We start from the raw sequence: 22,523 nt of genomic DNA on the forward strand, positions 1-22,523 counted from the left end.
GTAAATTATGTGGTTTATTCTAATTTTACTCTTTTGTAGCAAAGGATCAACGGTAAGAAATTTTTAAAAAAATCAACTAACTTTGAACTTTAAATATCTAGATTCCACCCGACACTCAAGATGATTACAAAATGATCGTAACATGGGGAAAACCGCTCAAAATTTTGAATCCAAACATTTTGAATATCACCTGGGAAGAGTGTATTGATGTGTGTTGGAAAGATACAAGTTGTGTGGTTAGTTTTTTTTACTCAAATATAGCAACCGACGTTTGTAAACGCCCGCGGTAATTAACTCACCTATCGACGAGGATATCTCAGTCGGTAGTGGTGGTCGCCAGCAATCTAGAGTTCAAATCTTTCCTAGGTTACCCTTAACTGGGAAGTGGAGCTATGGCTCGGAATTGCCATAGCTCCACTTGCATTAAAAACAGTGGGAGAAGTTAGGCAAAAAACTGAAAATTTCAATGATCTTTTGAACTTCTGATCTTAAATCTACACGTTTAACAGATGAACTCCTCAATTTTCACAATGGAAAATATAGACATCCTAAAACCTTTTACCGATCACAAGTCACAAGCCTCTCTAATTCAGCTTATCTACGACACATCTCCGACCTGCCAATTTTACGACGTGGATGCCGTGACTACAGTACAGAAGCTAAATGCTAGCAGTCAAAGTCGAATTGCATTCCGACTTTTATCCCGCAACCGAACGTGCCCAAATTTGGAGGCGTCTCCAATTTTGAAAGAGGGAACCGTCAATGTAGGAATTCATAATCATTTGTTTTTGAAACAATAGCTGTTCAGAGTGCTGTTCAGCAAGATTACCGTATTGAGCAAGGCACCCAATCACTCACTATAAATCAATACCTACCTTACCGTATTTCTCTGAAAACCAATGTTTGGACTTTTACCACCAGAAGTGAACGTTTTGATTGTATTACAGGATCTCCGACAAGACGAGGCAATGATATCTGGTGTATGGGTGTAAGTAAAAGCAGTAGCAGACAAAAATTAAATGATCGTTTTTTTTTCTAGATGACTGTTTTTGGGATGTGCCTTAATCAATCTCATGCAGACATGATTAGTCAGCTTCAGACTCGTAAACCAATAGCAGGATTTGTAAATTTGGCAGAATATGAAATTGCGAAGTGTGAGATTTTAAAAATACGCACTTTGGGTAAATAATGTTCTTAAACAAAATTTTAGCCGAAGTGACTTGAACCACCTTGGAAATATGTATAAAACTATTCCAGGAGTTCAACTATTTGGATACATATGCTCCAAATCCCACGCTTGACTGGCTACCAAACAAACCGGATGGTATTATTGGATCCGACGTTACCTGCGCTTTTTTATATACCAAGAATGGAACTATAGGAGTTTCTGAGTCCGCGTATGTTTTTCTTTTTAAGATTTCAAGTCATGTTTTAAGAGTTTCAGATGTGATGTTATTAGCAATATTGAAGACAAGTTTTGCATGGCCGGTTTCTACGGTGGATATACTCTGGGAGCTGACACATGGAAATAAACGATTTGTTTAAAATCACACTTTTCTCGACGGGCTTCAAAAGAAAGTCGTTATAAAAATGTAGTAATCTAGCAAAAGAGCTCCCAATGGAATAATGAACCAATTGTTATTTATTTGACTAGTATGTATTATATACCATCAGATTCTCCCATTATTTAAAAATCCTAAATTTCAAAGATTTAAATTTAATCTTGGCAGCAAATAATGTGGCTCGTTGAGCACGCTTGAGCGTTTCAAAAATAATTAGCCTGCTCATCTGTCACTTTAAAATTTCGAAATATTTCCAAGCGGAAATTATACTTAAAAAGAAATTTTATGCGACAATAAATTCATGCCTACTGAATAAGGGTAAATCAAATAGACACGTGGTGTCAAAGTGTCTCATTGCGGTGTGATCTACCAAAAATGCGGGAATTGAGACGCAGACTTCTCAGCCGATTTTGTACGGTTAAAAGCGTGCTGACGTCACATTTTTCTCTGCAAGAAGTTCCCGCGTTTTTTTGTAGATCACACCGAAATGTGACAGTTTGACCCCACGTGAATAGATCCTAGTAAAAATTATTTTTCGAAAAAAGATGCAGCATTGTTTTTCTGAAATTTTGCTTAATGATAATGTCGGAGGCGTAAAAAATTGGTCACTCTGTTAGTTTTATTGCCATATGCATGTTCAAGCTTGGGTAAGAAATTAGCGCCAAATGCCCAGATTATCTGGTAATTGGTCAAACATTGAAAAAAAGTGATTTATTTGTAAATTAAAAATTTGTCAAAAAATCAGTTAAAACCTAAAAGAAGCTCGTGAAAAACAAATACATTCTTTTCCGACAAATTGGAATACACAACACGATGGCGACCGGGTCGACGAACGCAAATACTCCAAGAGCACTGATTTCTAAGTAGTTGAATCCTCTGAAATGTCCATTTTTGCTTGTTTCAGCGACTGCTTTTTGGTAGTTTAGATACCTGCCTAACTGAATGCCAAACATTGGACTATACCAGCATAGAAGACACGGGGAGAAGCTGACGAACATTGGAATTACAGTTTGAACAATCAAGGCTCGAAGTAGTTCAGATTGGAATTTGGCAGTTTTCTTGCTGGCTGTCACGGTCATTTTCTTCAGGTTGAACATAATCTGAAAAGCAAAGTATCTTTTTTTAAATTACACCTGAAAGTTCACCATTTTGGTCAAGATACAAAACATTGTAAGGGATCCAACTGACACTGTGAACGACATAATAGTGTTTGCCCAAGAATTGAAAAGTGTTTCATATGATCCTTCCTGAAACAGTTTCATGAAACTATTACAACTTTATGAAAAATGCTTCTTGTACATAAAATAATGCTCCTAGCACGTTGTAATCCACTGGATCAGTTCCAAGGTTCCGAGAAATTCACTGCGAATATACTCTTTAATTTCCATATTTGCACGTCCTGGGAAGATGCAAATCAAGTGCGACGTCACAAAATACAAAATACAAACAACCGCGGAGATTGCTAAATACCAGTGAAAGTGCTTTTTTGTCAGACTGGAGTCATGGACCACTAGGTACCGATAGACGAAATGGGTTAAAATAACTGCGTAACTGACAGACACCAAGGAGCAGCGGGCAGACAGCATTTGGAAGTTCACTTCGGAAACTTGGGCAAACCATCCATGTCTCACCGTTACAAAAAAACAATAACGATAGCTGTGGATGTCCTGAAATGGATTTCACATTGCTTCACTTTGAGTAATTTTGAAGCAAACATGGGTAAGCCAAATTATTTTGCTCACCATAGGAACAGCTACATTGGCAACGGAATAGATCAAATTGAAGCACGCAAAATACAAGAGAAGGTATCGATAATTGCCAAAATTTGCCGGCTTTTCAGTGAACACAAGATAGACAAACCAGGGACTTACCAAAAATGAAAGCGCGCTGAAAATTCGCGGAATGTAACGAAAAATCCAATCCTCGAGCATATCTTGTACATATATTTCAGAAAGGAACGCGATTTAGGGAAAACAATTCCAGATGAAAAAAAAAATGTTTATCCCAAGATTATTGTATGTTTGGCTGGACCAAATACGAACATTGAGTTGGGTGAAAGTATCTAAGCAGACAGGAAATTAATTCCAAATTTATTGTATGTACCATAACAAATTTCCTGTATCATATTCGTGTATTGCAACTGCTTGAAAGGAGCAGACGGTTGAATGCGCGGTATCAGGACGACGCCTGCCTCAAACCTCCCCGCCTCACGAAAAGTGGTTCTTTCGTTGCGGCCGACATTTTTCGGGTTACGCGCCGCACTGTACAGAAGGCGCGACGAGCGTTTTGGCGCCTACGAGGAAGCCCTATTCCACAGACGTGCACGGAGTAAAAAATAGTTTTTAAAAATATTATTTTTTATCAACACCAAAAAAAGGGTTTAGTTCTGAAAATGTTACATTCAAAATCTGGAAGGCATCAAAGAATTTGATAGCTTGTTACCATTTTTTTTGTGATATTTTTCTCAAATTACATTTGCATAAAACTATCAGCAATTGCTGATGTTTGAATTATTTATTTGATCAAATAAAAACTATATTCGAATTCCTTGAAATTGTGTTCACTTTCTCAACCAGAATAGTCGACGCATTGCTTATTTTCTGGCGGAGTTTAATCCCAAGAAGTTCCATCAGATAGTACTGATATGGATCATAAAATAAAAATAAGGAAACTGCACAAGCTGTCGGATGGTTTTCAGAAAAGATATCAATGAAATATGTGCTCCCTGGGATGTGAACTTCTAAGAGTATAGTGAGGTAAAGTACCGAAAATGGGACACAGCAGAAGGTGAAGTAGAGTATTGCCTGGAAAAATTAAAAAGTTGGCTAATAAGATGGCCCGGTTCAATGTCGGCTGCTTGACCTACTTGTAAAATAGTTCTCTCGTTAAATTTCTTGTGCATTTTTTTCGTTGCCTCTGACTGATTTATCATTCTTCTCGAGAGCATGTAAAACGCAATCTTGGCAGAAATAAATATCGCAAATCCGATAGAAACGCAATTCGCCACTATTAAAACACAAATTACATCCTCTTCAGTAGAATCCGTGGAAGTTATTGCAATAACGTTCGAGTCCCAAATGCAATCCGGATAGAACTCGTGGGTCTGAATATTAAGAAGTTTTTAAATTTGTTGTGTGATCTCCCTGATACTAACTTTGATTACATTTAGTTTTGCAAACTTTTGATCTGGCAATTGCCAAATTATCATGGGAATAGCCCACATGCCAAACGCAAAAACTACGCAGTATATCAAAAATTCACAGATTCTTCTCTGAATCGATGGTCGGGGTCTGTAGAGGTCTACGATCAGGAGAACACGACTAGTGAAAAGAATTAGTCCAGACGTTTCGGTGACTGAAATTAATTTTTTTTTTTTGAAATTTTTGCATAGTTTTAGGTGAAAGGCCAAACTAAACCCACTTCCTTCTAATATGACATAAGCCTGATAGAGTTGAATTGGATGGATATAATTTTTTAGGATTCCATTTATTTTGACAAAAACTGAAGGTTGGAAATCATAGACATCGATGAAGAAAACGTTGCCCAACCATTCACAGGTGAAGCTCAAAGATTACAATTTTAAAATTATTTTGCAACCCAGATATGAGAGAGTACCCCAAAAATTCAGTTTTTTCACTATTTTAGTCAAGGTTTTAGTAAAACGCCATATTTTTTTAAAAGAAAAATTGACACTTTTTTGGAAAATTTCTAGCATTGCTGTAGGTTTGAGCCCTTTAAAGGTGAAGCACGTGGTGAAAAAGTGTCTCATTTCGGTTTGATCTCCAAAAAATGCGGGAATTTTTTTCCCAAAAAATGTGACGTCAGCACGCTCTTAACCCGCATTCTTTGTAGATCAAACCGAAATGAGACACTTTGACACCACGTGGTGAAGTAGAACAAATGTTTTTTTTGCTTTAAATGACAGAAACATTACCCTAATAAACGAATACAACTGTAAAAATTTTTAAAACAATTGTAAATTTTTTAAAATGGTTTTTTTTAATTTTTCAAAAATCAAAGAAACGAATTCCCACGCAAATAAGTGACGTCATTTTTAATATTTTTGCGTTTTCTGGCTCAATTCGTCGGTTTTTATTGATTTTTTCTTCTATATTTGATTCAAAACTCTGTTCTTCAATTTTTCCAATTTTTTTTTCAGTGGATTGGCGGAAATTTCAAAATTAGCCTAAAAATCGACAGTTTAATTGTTTTTTTTTTGGAAAATTGCTTGAAAATTTCGCGAAAATATAATATTAAAAGTGACGTCACTCACAATCAGTTGTTTGGGAATTCCAATTTAATTCGGTCGTTTCTTTGATTTTGAAAAATTCAAAAAATCATAAAAACATCAGGGTCTATTTTTGTATCTTTTGAAAAGTTTTAGCAGTTTCAAACAATTTCCCCCACCGACGATACTCCAAATAATAAAGCCCAAACTAACCAAATGCAGTGAACATAAATAATCCATTTCAACAAACCAAAGCTCTTCGGTGACTTGGCGAGCACACAATAATGTGCAAATGGGTAAATAAGTGTGACGAATGCAGAATACACCAACTTTACTGTGAAATATGTTTCAGGATTCTCATTCCATATTGAGTGTGACTCATTTGCCATAGTCTCACTGATTGTCTGGAAAAATGACTCAAAATAGGGGATTTTGAAAATCGTGGGAAAATATGGTGTTGGGTGGCGGTAGATTTTATTTCACAGACAAGAGTAAAAATAATTGAAAAAAAGCAAAATCTTGAAAAAAAATGTGAGAAAAAGTTCAAATCAGCCGTTGTTTTTTTTTCAAAAATTCTTGTTTATATCAAGAAAAAAAGAAAAAAAACATTCAGACAAGTACAAGAAATGTGAAGACACAGGGAAAACAAAAATAAAATGTATTTCAAGAATATGAGTGCATCACTTTTTAATTAAAATTTTCTAGACAAACGTGTAAAATTTTGAAAAGTTAGCTTCTCGGCATTTTGCCACAGCTTTCCCTCGCACTTCCACAGTCCACCCTCGCACATCGTCGCTCTTCTTCGTACTTTGTCGCGCTTTATAAGGGTTTACGCGTGCCGCTATAGTTTCCCGCGCGCTTCTTCGCACATTCTCGCAGATTGTCGCAGATCTTCGCGCTTTGTCGTACTCTGCCATAAAACATCTGATTTTCAATCATAATTCGTGTTGTTGCTGCTTCTGTAACTCACGTATACTTGAGAGCGGAGTACCGAAACCTGAGATTTTGTTTTTTAGACCCATAATGGCCCAAAACTACCGAATTTTGTTATGAGACGCTTTGAAAATTTCTCAAAAAAAAAGATATGGTGGTACAAACTTTTCGAAAAAAGACATTTTCAGCTAAAGTCTCAGATTTTACCAACTTGTTAGTTATTGTGAGCCTTTCACCAAAAAATAAACCACGAACACGAAGTTCTGTTATCCTGTCTAAATTTGAAAATATTTGAAAAGTCAAATAACCAGGGATTGTTATTTTTACTCGTAGTACTTCAAGTTACTCAAAAAAGTTTGAGAATGATACTCTGTGTTCTAGCTCGACGTTTTTAGAAACCTAAAGACGATCTAGTAGTTGGTTTAAAAACAGCATTCGATTTTACCAAACTTTCTAATCGTTCTGCTAGAATTGCTAGTAGCAATTGTTTCCTGGAATATTTCAAACAAATCAATAAGTAGTTTAAAAAAAATCAATTTTTAAAAATTAATTTCCGTCTCATGAAAACGCAAACCTGGGTAGTTTTAAAGTTGTGAGTCATTTATAAATTCTAGTTAAGACTTTTCTAGAATATTGACTTTGTCGGAGAAATTAGTAATCTTATTATCTTGCCAGTTATATAGTTATATGCCCTTCACTGTGTTGAAGACATATCTTCCGGAGAAGCTTTGAAATAACCTAGTTAGTACTCGTCAAGTGTTTGATAAAATTTCATTATTGAATTGATCACTTATCAACAAAAAACAATTACTCAATACTGTAATTTTGTAGTTGTTTTTCAAGAATGGGTAACACTACATCAACATCAACTTTGGAAATTCATCTAATGGTCTAACTTTGGAAATTCATCTAATGGTCTAACTTTGGGAATAAATTAAATAATATTTATTTATTTATTTAATTAATTAAATAATATTTATTTATTTATTTAATTAATTAAATAATATTTATTTATTTATTTAATTAATTAAATAATCACTTTCAACTTTGGTAGAATAATTAAGAAAGCACGGGCCATTTTTCTTCTTGATACATATTGCATAAAAGTTTTCTCGCGCGCGACCGATTTAACTCAACAGGTAAGGATCACAACTGCAGAGTCAAGAATAACAGTAAGTTCAACTCCCACAGAAAACGCAACAATATGCGACGATGTGCGATGAAGTTCGAGGAAGTGCGACGATGTACGACAGTCAGCGCTGAGATACTGCGGTGGCGTCTCCTCATTTTTGTTTTTTTTTAGCTTGACTCCATCGCACTTCGTCGCACCTCGTCGCACCTCTTCAGCTTTCCCTCGCACTTCGTCAGCTTTCATACAGAGTTCAAATCTAGCTGACGATGTGCGAGAGAAAGCTGTGGCGATATGCCGAGTTGAACTAGCATCAACAGCGCGGTTTCAGGGACTAGCGCCTGCCTGCCTGAAACCGCCTCGACACTTTTCGGGTTCCGCCCGACACTTTTCGGGTTCCGCGCCGCACTATACAAAGGGCGTTGAAGTGAAGCAGGCCCGGCAAGGCAGGCATCTAGGCACTTGTGTAAAATCTCGAAAAAGTACTGAATACTTTGAAACGATTTCATTTTATAATAAAAAATTCATCTCAAAAAAGTAGACAAAATTTCACAAGTGACTAACAAGAAGATCCGCCTATTTTCGCACGTCGTGGAAAAATTTCGAATTTTTGAATCACTGAGTTTTCCCGACTTGTTCAAAAGTCTCACGTACCAGAAAAGTAGGTCAGAACTAATATGAATCATGGAGCAAGAGACGAGAGGAACATATTATTGCGCTTGACTGATTTTCCGAAGAAATGACATTGATCTGACGGGAAGTGAAATCAAGTCACTAACTACATTTTTAAAATATATTTTTAAACTAAAAAAGAAAATTACTATTTTATTGTAAAAATTTCCTAATACATTTCTCATCTTCCAAATTGATAAAGAACATGCGATGGACTCCAGAATCGGTGTGCGCTGGTTTCAGGAAGACGTATCGTCTGTCTTCCAGGATTTTGAACACGAAATCGTGGTAGATCTGAGCGCCAGGAGGATGAAATTTGGAATGAACTTCGAGGTTGAATTGGCAAATTGCGATTCCTTTTTGATCTAGTGGGCCACCTCGGTGCAGTTGGTCCAGAAATTCAAACTCGCCACCTTCAATGTCGATCCATGCAATGTCAATTTGCTGGAATGATATTTAATTTTTTTTGGTATTTTTTAGTTCCAATATTAGCCGCCGACATCTCACGGGTTCCGCTCCTCACTATGTTTAACTAGCTGTGTGCGGGACAGCTGATCATAGTTAAACATAGTGAGAAGCGGAACCCGTGAGATGTCGGCGGCTCATGTTGGTTGGCGTCACAATTTCGGCACTTTCCTGGGCTTCTCTCACAGGGCCTAATTTTGAGGATTTAAACGTACACGCAAAGCAGTTTAATTACTTCGAGTGTACATATTTCTAAAAAAATATCTTGCAAAAAAAAATCAATTTACCTTCAAGCCCAAAATATCGGACAAAAAATAGGTGAGTGGGATTGTAGTGACATCTTGATACTCGTACTTTCCTGAATTTCAGTTTTTTTAAAACAAAGTGAAAAGTTTACAAACTAGTTTTCTGATTTTGGTTCGGAAGTACTCGGAATTTCGTGAACCCAGGCTTCTTCCCAATAGCGAAAGGAAAATATTTCCCAAAGGCTGTGTAAAGTTGACGATTCGGTTCAATAATCGGATCAGCGCCAAAGAATTTTGTGTTGGGTAGTGTCTAAAATAATTTGAATTTTGAAAGCTTAAAATCTTAAAAAAAAAAACCTTACCCTATTCAATTTTTCCTCCGCCATAGTGTCATGACCAATTCCAAGCGTTACCATTATGTTTTCCTCTTTCTGAAAAAAAAATTAAAAATTATGTTTCGGACAAGAACTGTAGATTTTTAGTTTAAAAAAGTATATAACATTTAATTACTTTTTTTCGAGTGAATAAAAAATCGAAACAAAGTGGAAAATTCTGGTATACTGAAAACTCATAAACCTTAACATTTTACTTTTTTTCAAAAAAAAAAATTAAAATTATACACCATTTCATTATCTTATTATATTTTCTAACAGTTTTTTGAACGCAGACTGGAAAAAAAAACTAAAAATATTATTTTTTTTATAATTACAGTCGGAGATTTAAAACTCACACAAGTTGGCAAAATGGTCCATTTTACTTCATGTAAGTTGGCCATTGGAACTACATCAACGTCTATGAATACTTTGTCACATACTTCAGTTTTCTGCCATTTGGTGTTCATCTAAAGTTATGACATTAATTCTCATACTAAAAAAAATAGTTTTCAACTACTAACCGCCTTCAAATCATCTCTCCATTGATTTACAATAGGCGTGATACATTTTTGAAATGACTCCATTAATTTTGGAATGTCAATTCTTGAGTTCTCCTTGTCAACTGATAAATCACAAGTTGGTAGTTGTTCCAATTTTTCGAATCTGGGATCCATAACTATTTTCTTTTCCTGAAAACCATTTTGAGTCTTGAGTTTGCTCTCGACTGTTTCCCTCTCACCTTTGCAAATTTATATCCGATTCCATCCAATGTATCCCATTCGGTGTTCACTTCTTTTTTCTCGGTTTTGGGAAGCCGAGACGCTGGCGAAAGATCGAAAACTGTTGGTTGAGGACGATTGAGTGTAGTTATTATGACAAATAGGAATACCATCATGAAAATGTAGAAAAATGCCGGATTTCGCCGATGCGAAACATAATCTGAAAAAGAAATCTACAGTTTTCTTTAAAGGACTAACTCTTTGTTTGGTATTTTCTGGTATATTTGATCGTACTGAACAGTTTTATACAATTAAAAACAAACACTTCATACGATTTTGCCGTACTTTTGAATTTTTGAAAAAAACAGCTTTTGCTTTATTTCTGATTTTTTTAAATCCTTTCCGGTCGAGCTAGCAGTCTTTGTTTGGTATTTTCTGGTATATTTGATCGTACTAAACAGTTTTATAAAATAAAAAAGAAGGGATCCATATGATTTTTCCGTACTTTTGGAATTTTGAAAGTTTCAGATTTTGGTTAAATTCTGCAATTTTTTCAAAATATGTTCTGTACTAGCTAGCGTACTTTTTAAAAATGTATTTTCTGGTATAAATGACGATTTTAAACAGTTTTATGAAAGAAAAAAGAAGGGCCCCTACGATTTTCCCGTATTTTTGGAGTTTTGAAAAAAAAATTTCAAAACCTCCTGAAAAGTCTGATTATGGTATTTGATCACTTAGATAACGGTTCTAGGTAATTTCCTGCTAAACATCGTAAAATATTCTTACCGTTAAGTGACATGACTGAATACGATGTCCGACAATTCTGCTGCAACGGTTTCAAAAATTGATCTCCACTGACCAATAAGTTCACTGAAAAAAGCAATTTTTAAAAATTTAATCGCATAGCTTTACGTTCTTATCATTCAGCAACAGTATTTTGAAACACCACTCTCAAGAATTTTTTTTGATAAAAAGAAAGACGCAGAGTTGGGCAATTCGAAAACATATTGGACTTGAACTCCAGTTTCAAAATTATTGCCGAAAAATTCAATTTGAAAAGGAATTTTAATTATTTTTTAAGGATTAAATTAAACGGTTTGTACAACAACTTATTTCAAACAATAATTGAAACTGGAGCATCATTTGTAGGATTTTTGCACCAAATGGTTTAGGAATTTCTATATAACGGTCCAGTCTCAGTACATAATACACAATATAGTCAATACAATATGAATACAATATAGTCTCTATATATATAGAATACAGTCTCAAGTATACGAAACATGAATTAAATTTTTTTTCTGAATTTTCTGATTTTTTTCTGATTTTTTTCAAAGGGCCAAATTAATTTTAAATTCCCGCTCACCGATATTTGACATTTTTACGTTTTCTAACTGTTTTTCGTTTGGCTTTAAAGATTGTTCTGCTTAAACAAAGATTGTCACACTTTTAAACATTTTTTTCCGTAGTAAAAAGTGAGAATAAATGTTCATTTATTGATTTTTTTTAGGTCAATTGAAGTTTTAATAAAATAAAGATTTATAAAACATAGGAAAAAAAAGAAAAAAATCAATGTCCATAATAGGACATTTTTGTGCCAAAAATAATAAAAAATCAGTTCTTCCTGGTTTCGGTATTACAAAAGTGGTTAACGAAAATAATTTTTTCGAACACTAAATTATATTCCTACAAGAATATTTAATCAAAAAGTTTACATGTTACATGCTAATGAACACAGTGTTCATTTGCATCCGGTTACCATAAGAATAGTCAAACTTTATAAAGCCAGTCAAAGAATTGGTTTTTGAAATTCCCAATTCTTAAGGATTTCGTTTCCATGGGTTGATATAATAATCAAAATTTATGACAAGTGCTTTAAGCATTAAAAATTATTCGGCGCAGACTGATGTTGAAAACAGAAAAAGAAACATGAATTTTTAAACATTTATGGGCCTGCTCGAAGATCTGTTTTAAAACAATACATTCAAATATCTGGTTCTTGTTATCTCCTGAAAATAGAAGTGAAAAACTCGGAACTCACCAAGATTTTATTAGAAGTCTTTATTTTTGTCTTAATTTGTCTTGTTTGTAGAAGTCTTAATTTGTTGAAAACAGGTAATTCATGCATGCTGAATTTAGAAAATCTAGGTTTATCCCATCAAAAATTATTAAAAAGTGGCAAAAATGGGCAATTTATGGCAAAAATCACAATTTTGAAACTCCTCTAAAATGGTTAATTTCATAGTTAGAAGACTCAAAATTAATTTGCAAACACTAAAATATTGCCCTTTTTCAATTTCCAGTAGTTTCGAACGTTTTCAGAAAAATATTTTTTTTGCCCAAAAAAAAATTTGTGTTCTAACAATAAGCCATGTGCTATAAAAGTGCCTGTGACGTTCTATTGACTTATTTCAAAAGTGGTTCTGACACAGGGCTGAGGATTTTTCGTTGTCTGTTTTTTTTTAATTTTGGCAAAAAACTCAATTTCAGTCTTTTGAACAAAAATGAGCAAAAAAACGAAAAGTTGTTAAAGTTGTTACATTCCTGCTTGCTGGTTTACATAGCTTTTTCATACATATCTGGGGTTCCGGCAAATTGCCGATTTGTCGGATTGCCGGATAAACGGCAAATTGTAGTTTCGACCCTTTTTTTTTTGAAATTTCAGAATTTCAATTTTACTAGGCAAAATTGTACACAACCTATGAAATGTTCCCACATCTATTTAAAATATTTAAACAAAACGGGAAAATTTTCAAAAAGGCACGGTTTTAAGTAGTTCCGTTTTATGAAAAAATTCCTCTAAACACTTCCGGCAAGTTGATATCCTACAAACGGCAAATCGGCAATTTGCCGAAAATAAAAATTTCCGGCAAATCGGCAAACCTGCAATTTGCCGACGCGTTCAACGAATGTGAGAGCTAGCGGGCACGTGTCTAATAAAAAAAAAATGCACCTGCTCCGAGCTATGGCATTGGAATCAAGTTTCGATTTCTTGGATTATATAATTGTTGTATAATGCAATCGAATACAACAAGAAACTTGGCAGCGGACAAGTTTCAGGTAATTGCGACGAATATAATTTCTATAATTTCCGTGTCTATAAATGTGCTCGGCTATTTTCTAATTTTGAAATCCAAATGCCAGTTTAAATTTCAACATTTCTTATATCTATCCACACTTTTCATATCTCAACTTCATTTTGGCACGGTGATGAATGTAGTATTTTTATTGCCGGTTCCTGGGCTTTATTGTATCGGTTGGGTCAAAAATGAGCAGGATCACATGGACAATTATATAGTCGGAACTAACTGTTTTCCGGTTTTAAAACTTACTTTACAGGCCTTCACCTATAAGCTTTTTCTGTTTCAATATGAAGTACTGGTACTAATGATGTTTGTTAAATTGTGCAGAATTGCGAGGCCAGATTCAATTTTCAATCTATCCCTCCCTATTATTTTTGGATTTGCTTTAATAATTTTGACCTTCAATATTTTGCCAACATCCATAATGCTCAAACTTTTCAATCCGACTCGCGATGAGTCCGAAACTGCCATACTTCTCCACTACCCCCATTATAGTTTTGCAGCTCGATACCCATTTCTATGGGTGATGGTAGAGGATATAATGATCATAGCTTTTGCCTGTATTCTTTTTATGTCATTAGGGCTATTATTAATTGCAATTTGTATCCTATATGTACTTATTTATTATGAGTTGCAACGGCAGGAAATGTACATGGCGAAAGAAATTTATAAGCAGAATAAGGAATTTATCGATGGAATTATGTATCATGTAAAGTTTTTTTAAGTCTTTACTCTTTACTGAAAAAAAAACAAAAATTGTTTCTAAATTATATAGGTTAGGCCAGACTTAGGCGTAGGCTTAGGCTTAGGCTAACGCTTAATCTGAGGCTTAAGCTTAGGCTTAGGCAAAGAGAACAATAGAATGTCAGAAATTCCTGTAAAAAATTTTAAAATGATTTGAACAGTTTCTCGAAGTAAAAGTGGTTTTCTACAATTTCACCTTTACCTCTACTCTACCTTCAAAACTGCGAATTTCAGACCAGGATCATAAGCGCCGTCTATTGCGTTTTGCCGCTATCAGTATTTTGCCAATTTCTTATTGAAGAAGAAACTGATGTGTCTGGTAGGTTAAAAAAATTTTAATGAAAAAATTTGTAACCTAGAGAATTTTCAGTACCCATCTCAATAGCTAACGTAATTTTTGCGAGCTCCCCAATTCCTGCAATGCTTTCGTTTTTGTGGAGGAACCCTGCTTGTTGGTCAAGACGAATTAGGAATACTGTAAATCTGACTTTGGAAAATTAGGTTTGAAAATTTTGTGTTTTCTGAGATTGTGCAATTTTCGTCATTTTTTAAAAGAATTTGTGCATATTCTTTTTTTTTTAACGTTTTTTATTTTTTTTTGTGTTTTTTTTTCTCACTTTCTTATCACCGCTCTGCCTCAGCCTAAACGTAAGCCTAAGCCTAAGTCTATTAAAAATGTTTTTCTAATTATCACCTGATTTAGATTTAATAAAAATGTCCTGTATTTTTCATGTCAAATGTTAAGCCAACAAAAATCGGCATTTGTCATACCCGATACACCCTGCCCAGTTTTTCAATTTTCACCTGTTTTTGTTTAAATTTCCAATATCCGTCGCTTAATCTCATTTCAAAAACATGAACTCCACCAAATATTTCGAAGCCGATCAATATCAAATTCTCATGACCAACGTTGTATCAATTATATCTACTTTGGTAAACTTTTTCGGTTTTTACGTGATCATAAATCAAAAAACCCGAGAATCACGAACCTTTACATATGCGCAACTTTTCTATCAGATGCTTCTCTACGCCACTCAAGTCTATGCTGGAACCATTTTAAATATCGTTTTCCTATTCCCCGTGCCTGGAGTGTATTGTATTGGCTGGTTGAAAAATCTATCAGGGATACCTGCAGCGATCTGTTTTGTGATTGAAATATTTCTAGTTAAGGAAATGCTATTTTTAATTACAGGCCATATTCGACATTTTATTCTCGCTTCAAGGAATGATGATTGCAATTTTGATGTTCTTAAAAACAATGGCCATCACCAGGTCAAAATCTCCATTTAAAGTTGGTTTGCGGCAACCTGTAATCTGTAGTTTATAGTTTGTAATTTGTAGTGGAAATTTGTAATTAGGCTTTTGAGTTAGGCGCCTACTCTAAATGTTCGACGCGGATCCCAAAAAGTGTCGACCGCAACAAAACGCGGAAAATCTCCCAATTTCAGGAGTGTAATTCAGATTAACATAAAAATCAATTTCAGGCAAGCCCATCGAATCAAAAACTATTTATCAGTTTCGGAGTTGGTCTTCCAATATTTTTTCAAATGTGCATATTCACTGCATCTTATTCAAGCCCCTCAAAGATTGCTCAATTTCTCAAAGACTCATACCCTCATATGAAATATTTAACAGCTTACCCATTTCTGTGGATGCTAACTTCAAAGCGAAATCTTCAAGGGTTTTTTATGACTATAATAGCTTGTATTGGCATTGTTTTTATGCTTGTCATAATTTTGTTTATAATATTGGTAGTTGAATTAGATTTACAAGTGAATACAATGAGCCAAGCGTCGAATAAGTATCACAAACGGCTGCTCTTTGAGTTCATGGTTCATGTAAGCTTTAAGATGAGAAAAAATTTTGGCAGGAAATTCAACATTCCTGAGAAATTGTTTTTGGCAGGAAAGTCTTTTTTTAAATATTGATGCAAATGTACAAAACTCTGACCAAATTTTATAAGTTCAAATTAAAATTTAAAACTATTACAGATAATGATCAGTTTGCCGTTCTTCATCTTATCACCTTTACTAATTTTTTTGAAAATTTTTTTGAATGACACCGTAGACGTTTCCTGTAAGTATTTTTTCAATTGCTCTATGTATTTTTTTTGGAAAAAATTAAAATTTTTCAGTTCTAACGTCTATATCATTCGCAGTTTTCACGTCTGCACCTATTCCGTCGATGTTGGTTTTTCTGCTAAAAAATAAGAAGTATAGATCATTTTTAATTAAACTGTTCCATATTCCCCAAAGAACCGAACCACCTGCAAAATCCATTATTTCTCGGCAAACAGTGTCACGTGTACGGATGGAATAAATTATGAATGTCTAATTAGAAATTGCGAATAAATTTGTAGTTTTTGAATTTTTTTTTGAAAATTGTGGGTAAACTTTTGAACTTAAAACCAAAATTTTCTCGCGTGCCAGGAACATATTCTACCCCTAAATCACTTATGCAAAACATATTTTTATTAATTTAAAAATACAATAGACACGTTTTCCACTGTTTTCACAGTTCTTTTCCGGAAACATAGTATCAAAGATATGGCAAATTCCCTGTAAGGTTTGTGCACTAAAATCATAACAACACAAGTTTCCAAGCCAAACATTGAAAACATTAAGCACATTATATTGTTGAGAACTTGATTATAATACCAAAAAACCACTACGTACAGGATAATATTAACTGGAACAATGATGAAGATAAATGATAAAAACGATTGTAAAGTTATGGCGATCAAAAAGTTTTTTTGAAGTTGATAGCTCCTCGAAGACAGTTTAAACGATTTGTTTCTTTTGAAGAGTTGATAAAGTGTGAGAAGAAAAATTATTCCAGTTGAGCCAATTATAGCAAATGTTCCAATAATAACGCAATATCCAGGTAAGTTGGAGTTCATAGACAGCACGAACAGCTCCCTATCTTGCACAGAAGTCAAGTTCAGACACGGAATTTCTTTTTGAACATAGAGACGAGCAATTTCTTGATCCGGAATTTGCAAAAATGGCGGTAGAAAAAATAATGGTACAAAAATACACATGAATGGTAGAAATATTTTTCGCCAATGCTTCCAATTGGAGTTTTTAGCAAATAGGATAAAATATCGATTTTCATAAATTGCTAGGAATGAAACTCCAAAAGCTGAAAAGTTGCTCGTATACATACACATGCAAATTCTTAATATTCTTTCACTAACCTCCAATAAAAGTAACTCCACTGTAAATCATGGCCCCCGGAGCATCAATTATGCCGAGCCCATACCCTGCATTCTGTGGCAGATAGAGAAACGGAATTCCAAAGCAACAAATCGTCAAATCCGACATAGTACTCCAGAAATGCAGATTCATCATCAGCCATTTTACTGACGTCATTCTTTCCGGAGTCTTGAACAAAATGCAATAGGCTCCAAAAGTGCACACGGGGATTTCGAAAAATGTTATCACGTTTGAAATACTTATCAGAAATTCGGGACTAGCGAAATAGTTGGTCTCGTTGTTACAGCTCATTTTGCAAATATATTTTTTTGAAAAGCATGAAAGAATACGTCAGTATCGGTGACGAAATAGGAAGCATGTTGTAAAAAACCATAGTCTACATTAATGAGCAAAACATGTTTTCATTTTTCGAAATGGACCAAATTCTGAGCAGGGATGTGCCGGAATTATTGATTGGTTTAAACATAACAGTTGTTTCGGTTTATAGGTGGAATAGCACAAGTGGGGAATTGTTAAAAACCACTCTTTTGGTCCCAAAATGACCAAAAAGAACTTTTGAAATTTTTTTATTAACGGTCAAAAAGTGGCAATTACTCAGTTTTTGCCACTCATAAGTTGGAAGTCGACCAAAAAAAAAATTTTGTTCGACATTTTTTTTGTTTTAATTATGTTTAAATTGTTTGTATTAGAACATTGTAAGGGTCGAAATATGCGTAATTTCTTTAAATTTCCTCAAAAGCTCGTTTTTTTTTTCAAAATGTTGGCAATTTGTCAAAACTTTTACCGGAAATTATGAAAAATCTAAAACTGTTTGGAGTGTTTTGTTATGATATTCGATTGTTTTGGATCATTATAAGTGCATTTAGACAAAATCCCCATTGTTGCTACTCCACCTTTAATGATATAAAAAAAGCTCAAAAAGTGTATTAAAGTTGATCTGGGCATTTTTTGGCAAGCAGTAATATTCATGCTAGTTTTAAATTTGTAGACTTGCTGAAAACAATTTATGCACAGCATTAATCAGACTAAAAAACATGGCCCGACATTCACCGGGTTTGTATTGATCTGCACAATAATAGTGCGGCGCGAAACCCAGTGGATGTCGGATCATGCTTTGTGCGTTCATTTTTGCATACACGCAACCCGCCATTGTCATTTCAAGTGAAAGTGTGCATACTTGTTTATATTTACTGTCTGAAAACTTGTACGTTTCTGTATTGAATGTGCATATGTTTCTAACACAAATATTTCAATCATTTATTATAAAAAACATTTTAAATGCTTTATAACAATTTAATGAATCATCACAACTGATATACATTTTATCTTTTTAACAGGTCTTTTCCGGAAACATAGTATCAAAGACAGTGCATATTCTCTATAGGGTTTGTGTACTAAAATCATTACAATAGAAGTTTCCAAACCAAAAAGGGAAAACATAATGCTCATAAAATTGTTGAGAACTTGATTATAATACCAGAAAACTACTAAGTATAACACAATGGTGATTGGTACCAAAATGAAAGCAAACGATAACAGTGATTGCAAAGATATGGCTATCAGAAAGCTTTTCTGAAGCTGATAGCTTTTTGAAGAGAATTTCAACGAATTGCGTATTTTGAAAAACTGATAAAGTGTTAGAAAAAAGAAAACCACAATTGGAGAAACAATAACCACAGTTCCTACTACAGCACAATATCCAACGAGGTTTGAATTTAGCGACAGGACGAATAGATTTCTATTGTTCACCAGAGTTAAGTTCAAGCACGGAATTTCATTGTGAATATGAACTCGAGCCATCTCTTGATCCGGAATTTGAAAAAATGGCGGCAAAAAATAAAGGGGTACAAAAATGCACATCAAGGGCAGAAATATTTTCCGGAGTTGGCGCCATATCGAGTTTTGAGCAAAAACGATGTAATATCGGTTTTCATAGATTGCAAGGATTGAAACACCAAAAGCTGAAATTCTGTTCTATTGCCACCAACCCCTAGTTTAACCTCACCTCCAATAAATGTAAGTCCACAGTAAATCATAAGCCGCGGAGCATCAATCAGACCAAGCCCATACCCGGCATTGTGTGGCAAATGAAGAAATGTAATACCGAAGCAACAAATCGTCAAATCAGATATAGAACTCCAAAAATGAAGGTTCATCATCAGCCATTTCACTCATTTCATTTTCTCTGGAGTTTTGAACAAAATGCAATAGGCTCCGAAAATGAACACGGGTAATTCGAGAAATGTGATAATATTCGATACACTTATCAAAAACTCAGGACTAGCATAGTAGCTGCTTGCATCGTAGCAATTCATTTCCCTGTTGGAAAAATAAAGAAAACCGCGTCGTAGACTAGAAAAATAAGTTGGCAAATAATGGTGTTATGAAAGAAAAAATCTTGTTCAATGGTAATGATCATAACATATTTTGATTTTCAGAAACTAGATCAGAGCACCCAATTTTCACTTTTACAGCTATTTCACAATTCTAGGAAAGGGATTAAAGAATAATTTGATCAAGTTCGGAGCACCAGAGGTCAAAATTGGCACACTGACAACAATTTTGAGAGTTTTCAGAAAAACAGTGAGGGCATGTCAAAACAACCATCAAGAGCAAAACACATGTGGTCTTGAAAACGCGGTGGTTACAAGTAACGCGAGGAAAGACGTAATATGTGTGTATAAGATCTCTGAAACATCTTGCTACGTTTATGCGACTACTATAAAATTGACCCATATAACTACAGTATTGAGAAAATTAAATAATGCGTAGTTATTTTCTGAGATGACGCCTTGATCGCCATCTCACGGGTTTAGCGCCCCACTATGTTTACCTCGTAATGGGAGTGAAAGCGTAGTGTGGTAAGCATGAACTCGTGAGATGTCGGCATATAATATTGGTTGTCGTCCCGATTTTTATATTATTATAGAAATGACCCTCAAAGTGGGCATAACCTGAAACTCTGAGATTTGTGTATACATCCGTTTTGTTATCGAGTGTAACAACACACAAATAGGCATAAATTCCTATTGGGAGTTTGATCTATAATTGTGGTTCTACAACTTTCGAGTTCCGCATTGCACTACGCTTTGCCGTAGACGATTTCTTGTTTGTAGTGAAACTCAGTCACTTCCGTTTTATGACTTGCATTAATTAGGCTTCATCATCCCACCAAAAACACCGTATCTGTCAGATTTTTTGCATCCTATTAGATTCATACACGTGATGCCGGATTGTATACATACATGCCTACCTGCTACAAGGAAGCCCCATTTTATAATACTTACACACGTATTTATGTACGTACATATACATTGTAAAATATAGTTTACCAAATTGTTATTATCTTGTCTACAGAACACGTTAAAAATTAAGGTTGAAAATGAATTCATTAAAATAAAAAGTTATATTACACACTTGACAAACCTACCGGGAAACCGTTATTTGTTGTTGGACCTGCTGAAAAAATTAATTGTTAATTGGATTCAAACCGATTTTCGAAATACTATTGATCTTCGTCCGCAAAAAATGACTTTCTTGACTTCCGCGCGATATTGTGACGATATGAAAATGCATATGAAAAAATGAGAGATGGTATTGAGAACAAGCATTATAGAAAAGAGAAACATGATTTCGTGAAATATCTTTCTAAAAAAAACGAGTGGTATTATTATGGACTTGAACGAAATACAAACGTGATTCCGGGATTTTTATCGAAGAAATAAGAAACACCGCTGGCAATTCCAATGGGAAATTGGGCGATGAAAAACATGCACGTTAATAATAAAACCAGCTGAGTGCTCTTTATAGAGTCGTTCACTTTTTTTGAAGATAATAATCGCCATCGATTATTTTCGTTCTTCCATAATTCTTTCACTAATAAAAACGTCACAACAGGGAAAAGAAAACATGGAATTATCTGAAACAGATTTGTCTTACTATTAATTATTAAAAAATTTTAAAAATTTAAAAATTAACTCACATTTGACACCATTGCATTACCTAAAGTAACATATTTTAAAATAACTCCATTATTTCTTTCAAATAATTTGGATATGTAAAGATAAAAAGATAATACTCCTTTTGGATTGCATGCTGATTTGTATTTTTCCGAGAAAATATCATATTCCAAGAATGTGCTTATTGAAATTGGGAAGAAAAGTAAAGATATACCAATGATTGCAAAAAATGAGGTAGGCGGTTTTGTAAGTTTTTCATATTCAGTTTTCATTGGATTTCTTATAACCAAAGTTCTAATAAGAGCAATTGAAAATAAAAGCCACGTCGAGGATCTCTGCGAATGGTCCTTAAGCATGATAAGTATTCTATCCAAGAACACATTCCAATACCATTTTGACTGAAAACAGGGATCAAAAATGATTTCTATGGATGGGCCAAATGTTTGCTTGATTTTGAAGAGCATTGAGCACATGTCGAATATTGCAACGGAAGCCATAATAATGTTTATAGATGAACTCCGTAAGGGTTTTCGGATGAGAATCAAAAAATGAAATAAGTTTATGAAAATGCTTGCAGCGGAGAAATGAGGTTCGAAGTATAAAACCCGATCAACTGTTTTTCTGAAAAATGAAACAATAATCATGTTTAAAAAATTTTAGCTTACAAAAGTTGGGTTTCAAATTTGCATAAAGAAATTGCCGTGGCAGTTTTAAATTTTGGATAGTTTCCCTCCAAATCATCACAGGTGGACATTGATTTTGGCTAGTCAATTTTCTGAGTTTATTGCATTTATTTACTTGACTTCTACAACAAGAAATAAAACGATTAGATTAACAAAAAATGAGTAATATATAGAAACAAAAAATATTCAGACTGGAAGTAAATTCTCAAAACGTATAGCCGTAATGACGACAGTCTGAATTCTGTAATTTCGTTTTAGTTGTTGTGTGTCTTGAAAAGGAAATTTGAGAAAAGTTAGGTCTTAATTAATTAAAAATATTGTTACTCACATAATACCTAATACGACAAACAAACCACAAAATTGACAAAAAAAACATGTTCAAAAGCTTAGTGAAATTATAGAAAACATTTATACTGAAATTCAGAAAACTATTGAACTAATGTGCCGGCCTAACTCGAGTGTTCATACTGACTCCAATCATCTGTTGTACCTGAAACTTAAAATTCCAAATC

At 34.2% G+C, this 22,523-nt stretch overlaps 6 protein-coding genes, 1 non-coding gene and 3 pseudogenes across 12 annotated transcripts; 3 read left to right on the forward strand and 7 right to left on the reverse strand.

Annotated features, from left to right (window-relative positions):
- Positions 1-7: 7 nt before the first annotated feature.
- C31B8.2 lies at positions 8-1,519 on the forward strand (annotated as a pseudogene). The gene is made up of 7 exons: positions 8-52; positions 102-236; positions 594-764; positions 809-988; positions 1,040-1,154; positions 1,258-1,397; positions 1,445-1,519. Coding segments are annotated over exons 1-7 (861 nt in total).
- A 795-nt stretch (positions 1,520-2,314) lies between these two features.
- srj-51 lies at positions 2,315-3,493 on the reverse strand (annotated as a pseudogene). The gene is given in 6 exon segments: positions 2,315-2,438; positions 2,493-2,662; positions 2,708-2,809; positions 2,862-2,906; positions 2,909-3,229; positions 3,305-3,493. Coding segments are annotated over 6 exon segments (951 nt in total).
- Positions 3,494-4,084: 591 nt separating this feature from the next.
- srh-38 lies at positions 4,085-6,179 on the reverse strand (the record flags this gene model as incomplete). Of its 3 annotated transcripts, NM_071392.1 has the most annotated exons (5): positions 4,085-4,366; positions 4,429-4,665; positions 4,717-4,916; positions 4,983-5,125; positions 6,004-6,179. In NM_071392.1, the coding sequence occupies 5 exons, from the start codon at positions 6,177-6,179 to the stop codon at positions 4,085-4,087; spliced, it is 1,038 nt and encodes a 345-aa protein (NP_503793.1). The 3 variants fall into 3 exon arrangements, with proteins under 3 accessions (NP_503793.1, NP_001303717.1, NP_001303716.1); NM_001316788.1 differs by lacking the exon at positions 4,983-5,125 and having other exon boundaries at positions 6,004-6,019; NM_001316787.1 differs by lacking the exons at positions 4,717-4,916; positions 4,983-5,125 and having other exon boundaries at positions 6,004-6,030.
- Positions 6,180-8,064: 1,885 nt separating this feature from the next.
- On the reverse strand, positions 8,065-8,140 carry mir-2219. The gene has a single exon (NR_068647.1). It is a non-coding gene; the product is annotated as a pre-microRNA mir-2219 (primary transcript).
- Positions 8,141-8,666: 526 nt separating this feature from the next.
- On the reverse strand, positions 8,667-11,138 carry C31B8.12 (Methyltransferase FkbM domain-containing protein). The gene is made up of 8 exons (NM_071393.5): positions 11,114-11,138; positions 10,348-10,547; positions 10,130-10,297; positions 9,965-10,075; positions 9,597-9,665; positions 9,391-9,544; positions 9,277-9,347; positions 8,667-8,968 (listed from the first exon to the last, which is right to left on the reverse strand). The coding sequence occupies exons 1-8, from the start codon at positions 11,124-11,126 to the stop codon at positions 8,678-8,680; spliced, it is 1,077 nt and encodes a 358-aa protein (NP_503794.3). The 5' UTR covers positions 11,127-11,138; the 3' UTR covers positions 8,667-8,677.
- Positions 11,139-13,537: 2,399 nt separating this feature from the next.
- On the forward strand, positions 13,538-15,673 carry C31B8.16 (Serpentine Receptor, class I; the record flags this gene model as incomplete). The annotated part of the gene is made up of 4 exons (NM_001038378.2): positions 13,538-14,119; positions 14,389-14,473; positions 14,525-14,655; positions 15,639-15,673. 3 exons carry the CDS (start codon positions 13,538-13,540, stop codon positions 14,653-14,655), a joined length of 798 nt encoding a protein of 265 aa, NP_001033467.1. The 3' UTR covers positions 15,639-15,673.
- Positions 15,037-16,490, forward strand: C31B8.1 (Serpentine Receptor, class H). The gene is made up of 4 exons (NM_071394.5): positions 15,037-15,445; positions 15,639-15,992; positions 16,146-16,230; positions 16,289-16,490. Exons 1-4 carry the CDS (start codon positions 15,380-15,382, stop codon positions 16,471-16,473), a joined length of 690 nt encoding a protein of 229 aa, NP_503795.3. The 5' UTR covers positions 15,037-15,379; the 3' UTR covers positions 16,474-16,490.
- Positions 16,491-16,627: 137 nt separating this feature from the next.
- srh-247 (Serpentine Receptor, class H) lies at positions 16,628-17,660 on the reverse strand (the record flags this gene model as incomplete). The annotated part of the gene is made up of 2 exons (NM_071395.1): positions 16,628-17,295; positions 17,351-17,660. 2 exons carry the CDS (start codon positions 17,658-17,660, stop codon positions 16,628-16,630), a joined length of 978 nt encoding a protein of 325 aa, NP_503796.1.
- A 1,002-nt stretch (positions 17,661-18,662) lies between these two features.
- Positions 18,663-19,684, reverse strand: srh-249 (annotated as a pseudogene). Its single transcript has 2 exons — positions 19,375-19,684; positions 18,663-19,330 (listed from the first exon to the last, which is right to left on the reverse strand). Coding segments are annotated over exons 1-2 (978 nt in total).
- Positions 19,685-20,795: 1,111 nt separating this feature from the next.
- On the reverse strand, positions 20,796-22,082 carry srw-141 (G-protein coupled receptors family 1 profile domain-containing protein; the record flags this gene model as incomplete). The annotated part of the gene is made up of 5 exons (NM_071396.1): positions 20,796-20,828; positions 20,876-21,017; positions 21,065-21,288; positions 21,352-21,949; positions 21,994-22,082. The coding sequence occupies 5 exons, from the start codon at positions 22,080-22,082 to the stop codon at positions 20,796-20,798; spliced, it is 1,086 nt and encodes a 361-aa protein (NP_503797.1).
- Positions 22,083-22,523: the final 441 nt, after the last annotated feature.

Source organism: Caenorhabditis elegans, chromosome V, assembly GCF_000002985.6.
Source record: "Caenorhabditis elegans chromosome V".
NCBI lineage: Eukaryota > Metazoa > Nematoda > Chromadorea > Rhabditida > Rhabditidae > Caenorhabditis > Caenorhabditis elegans.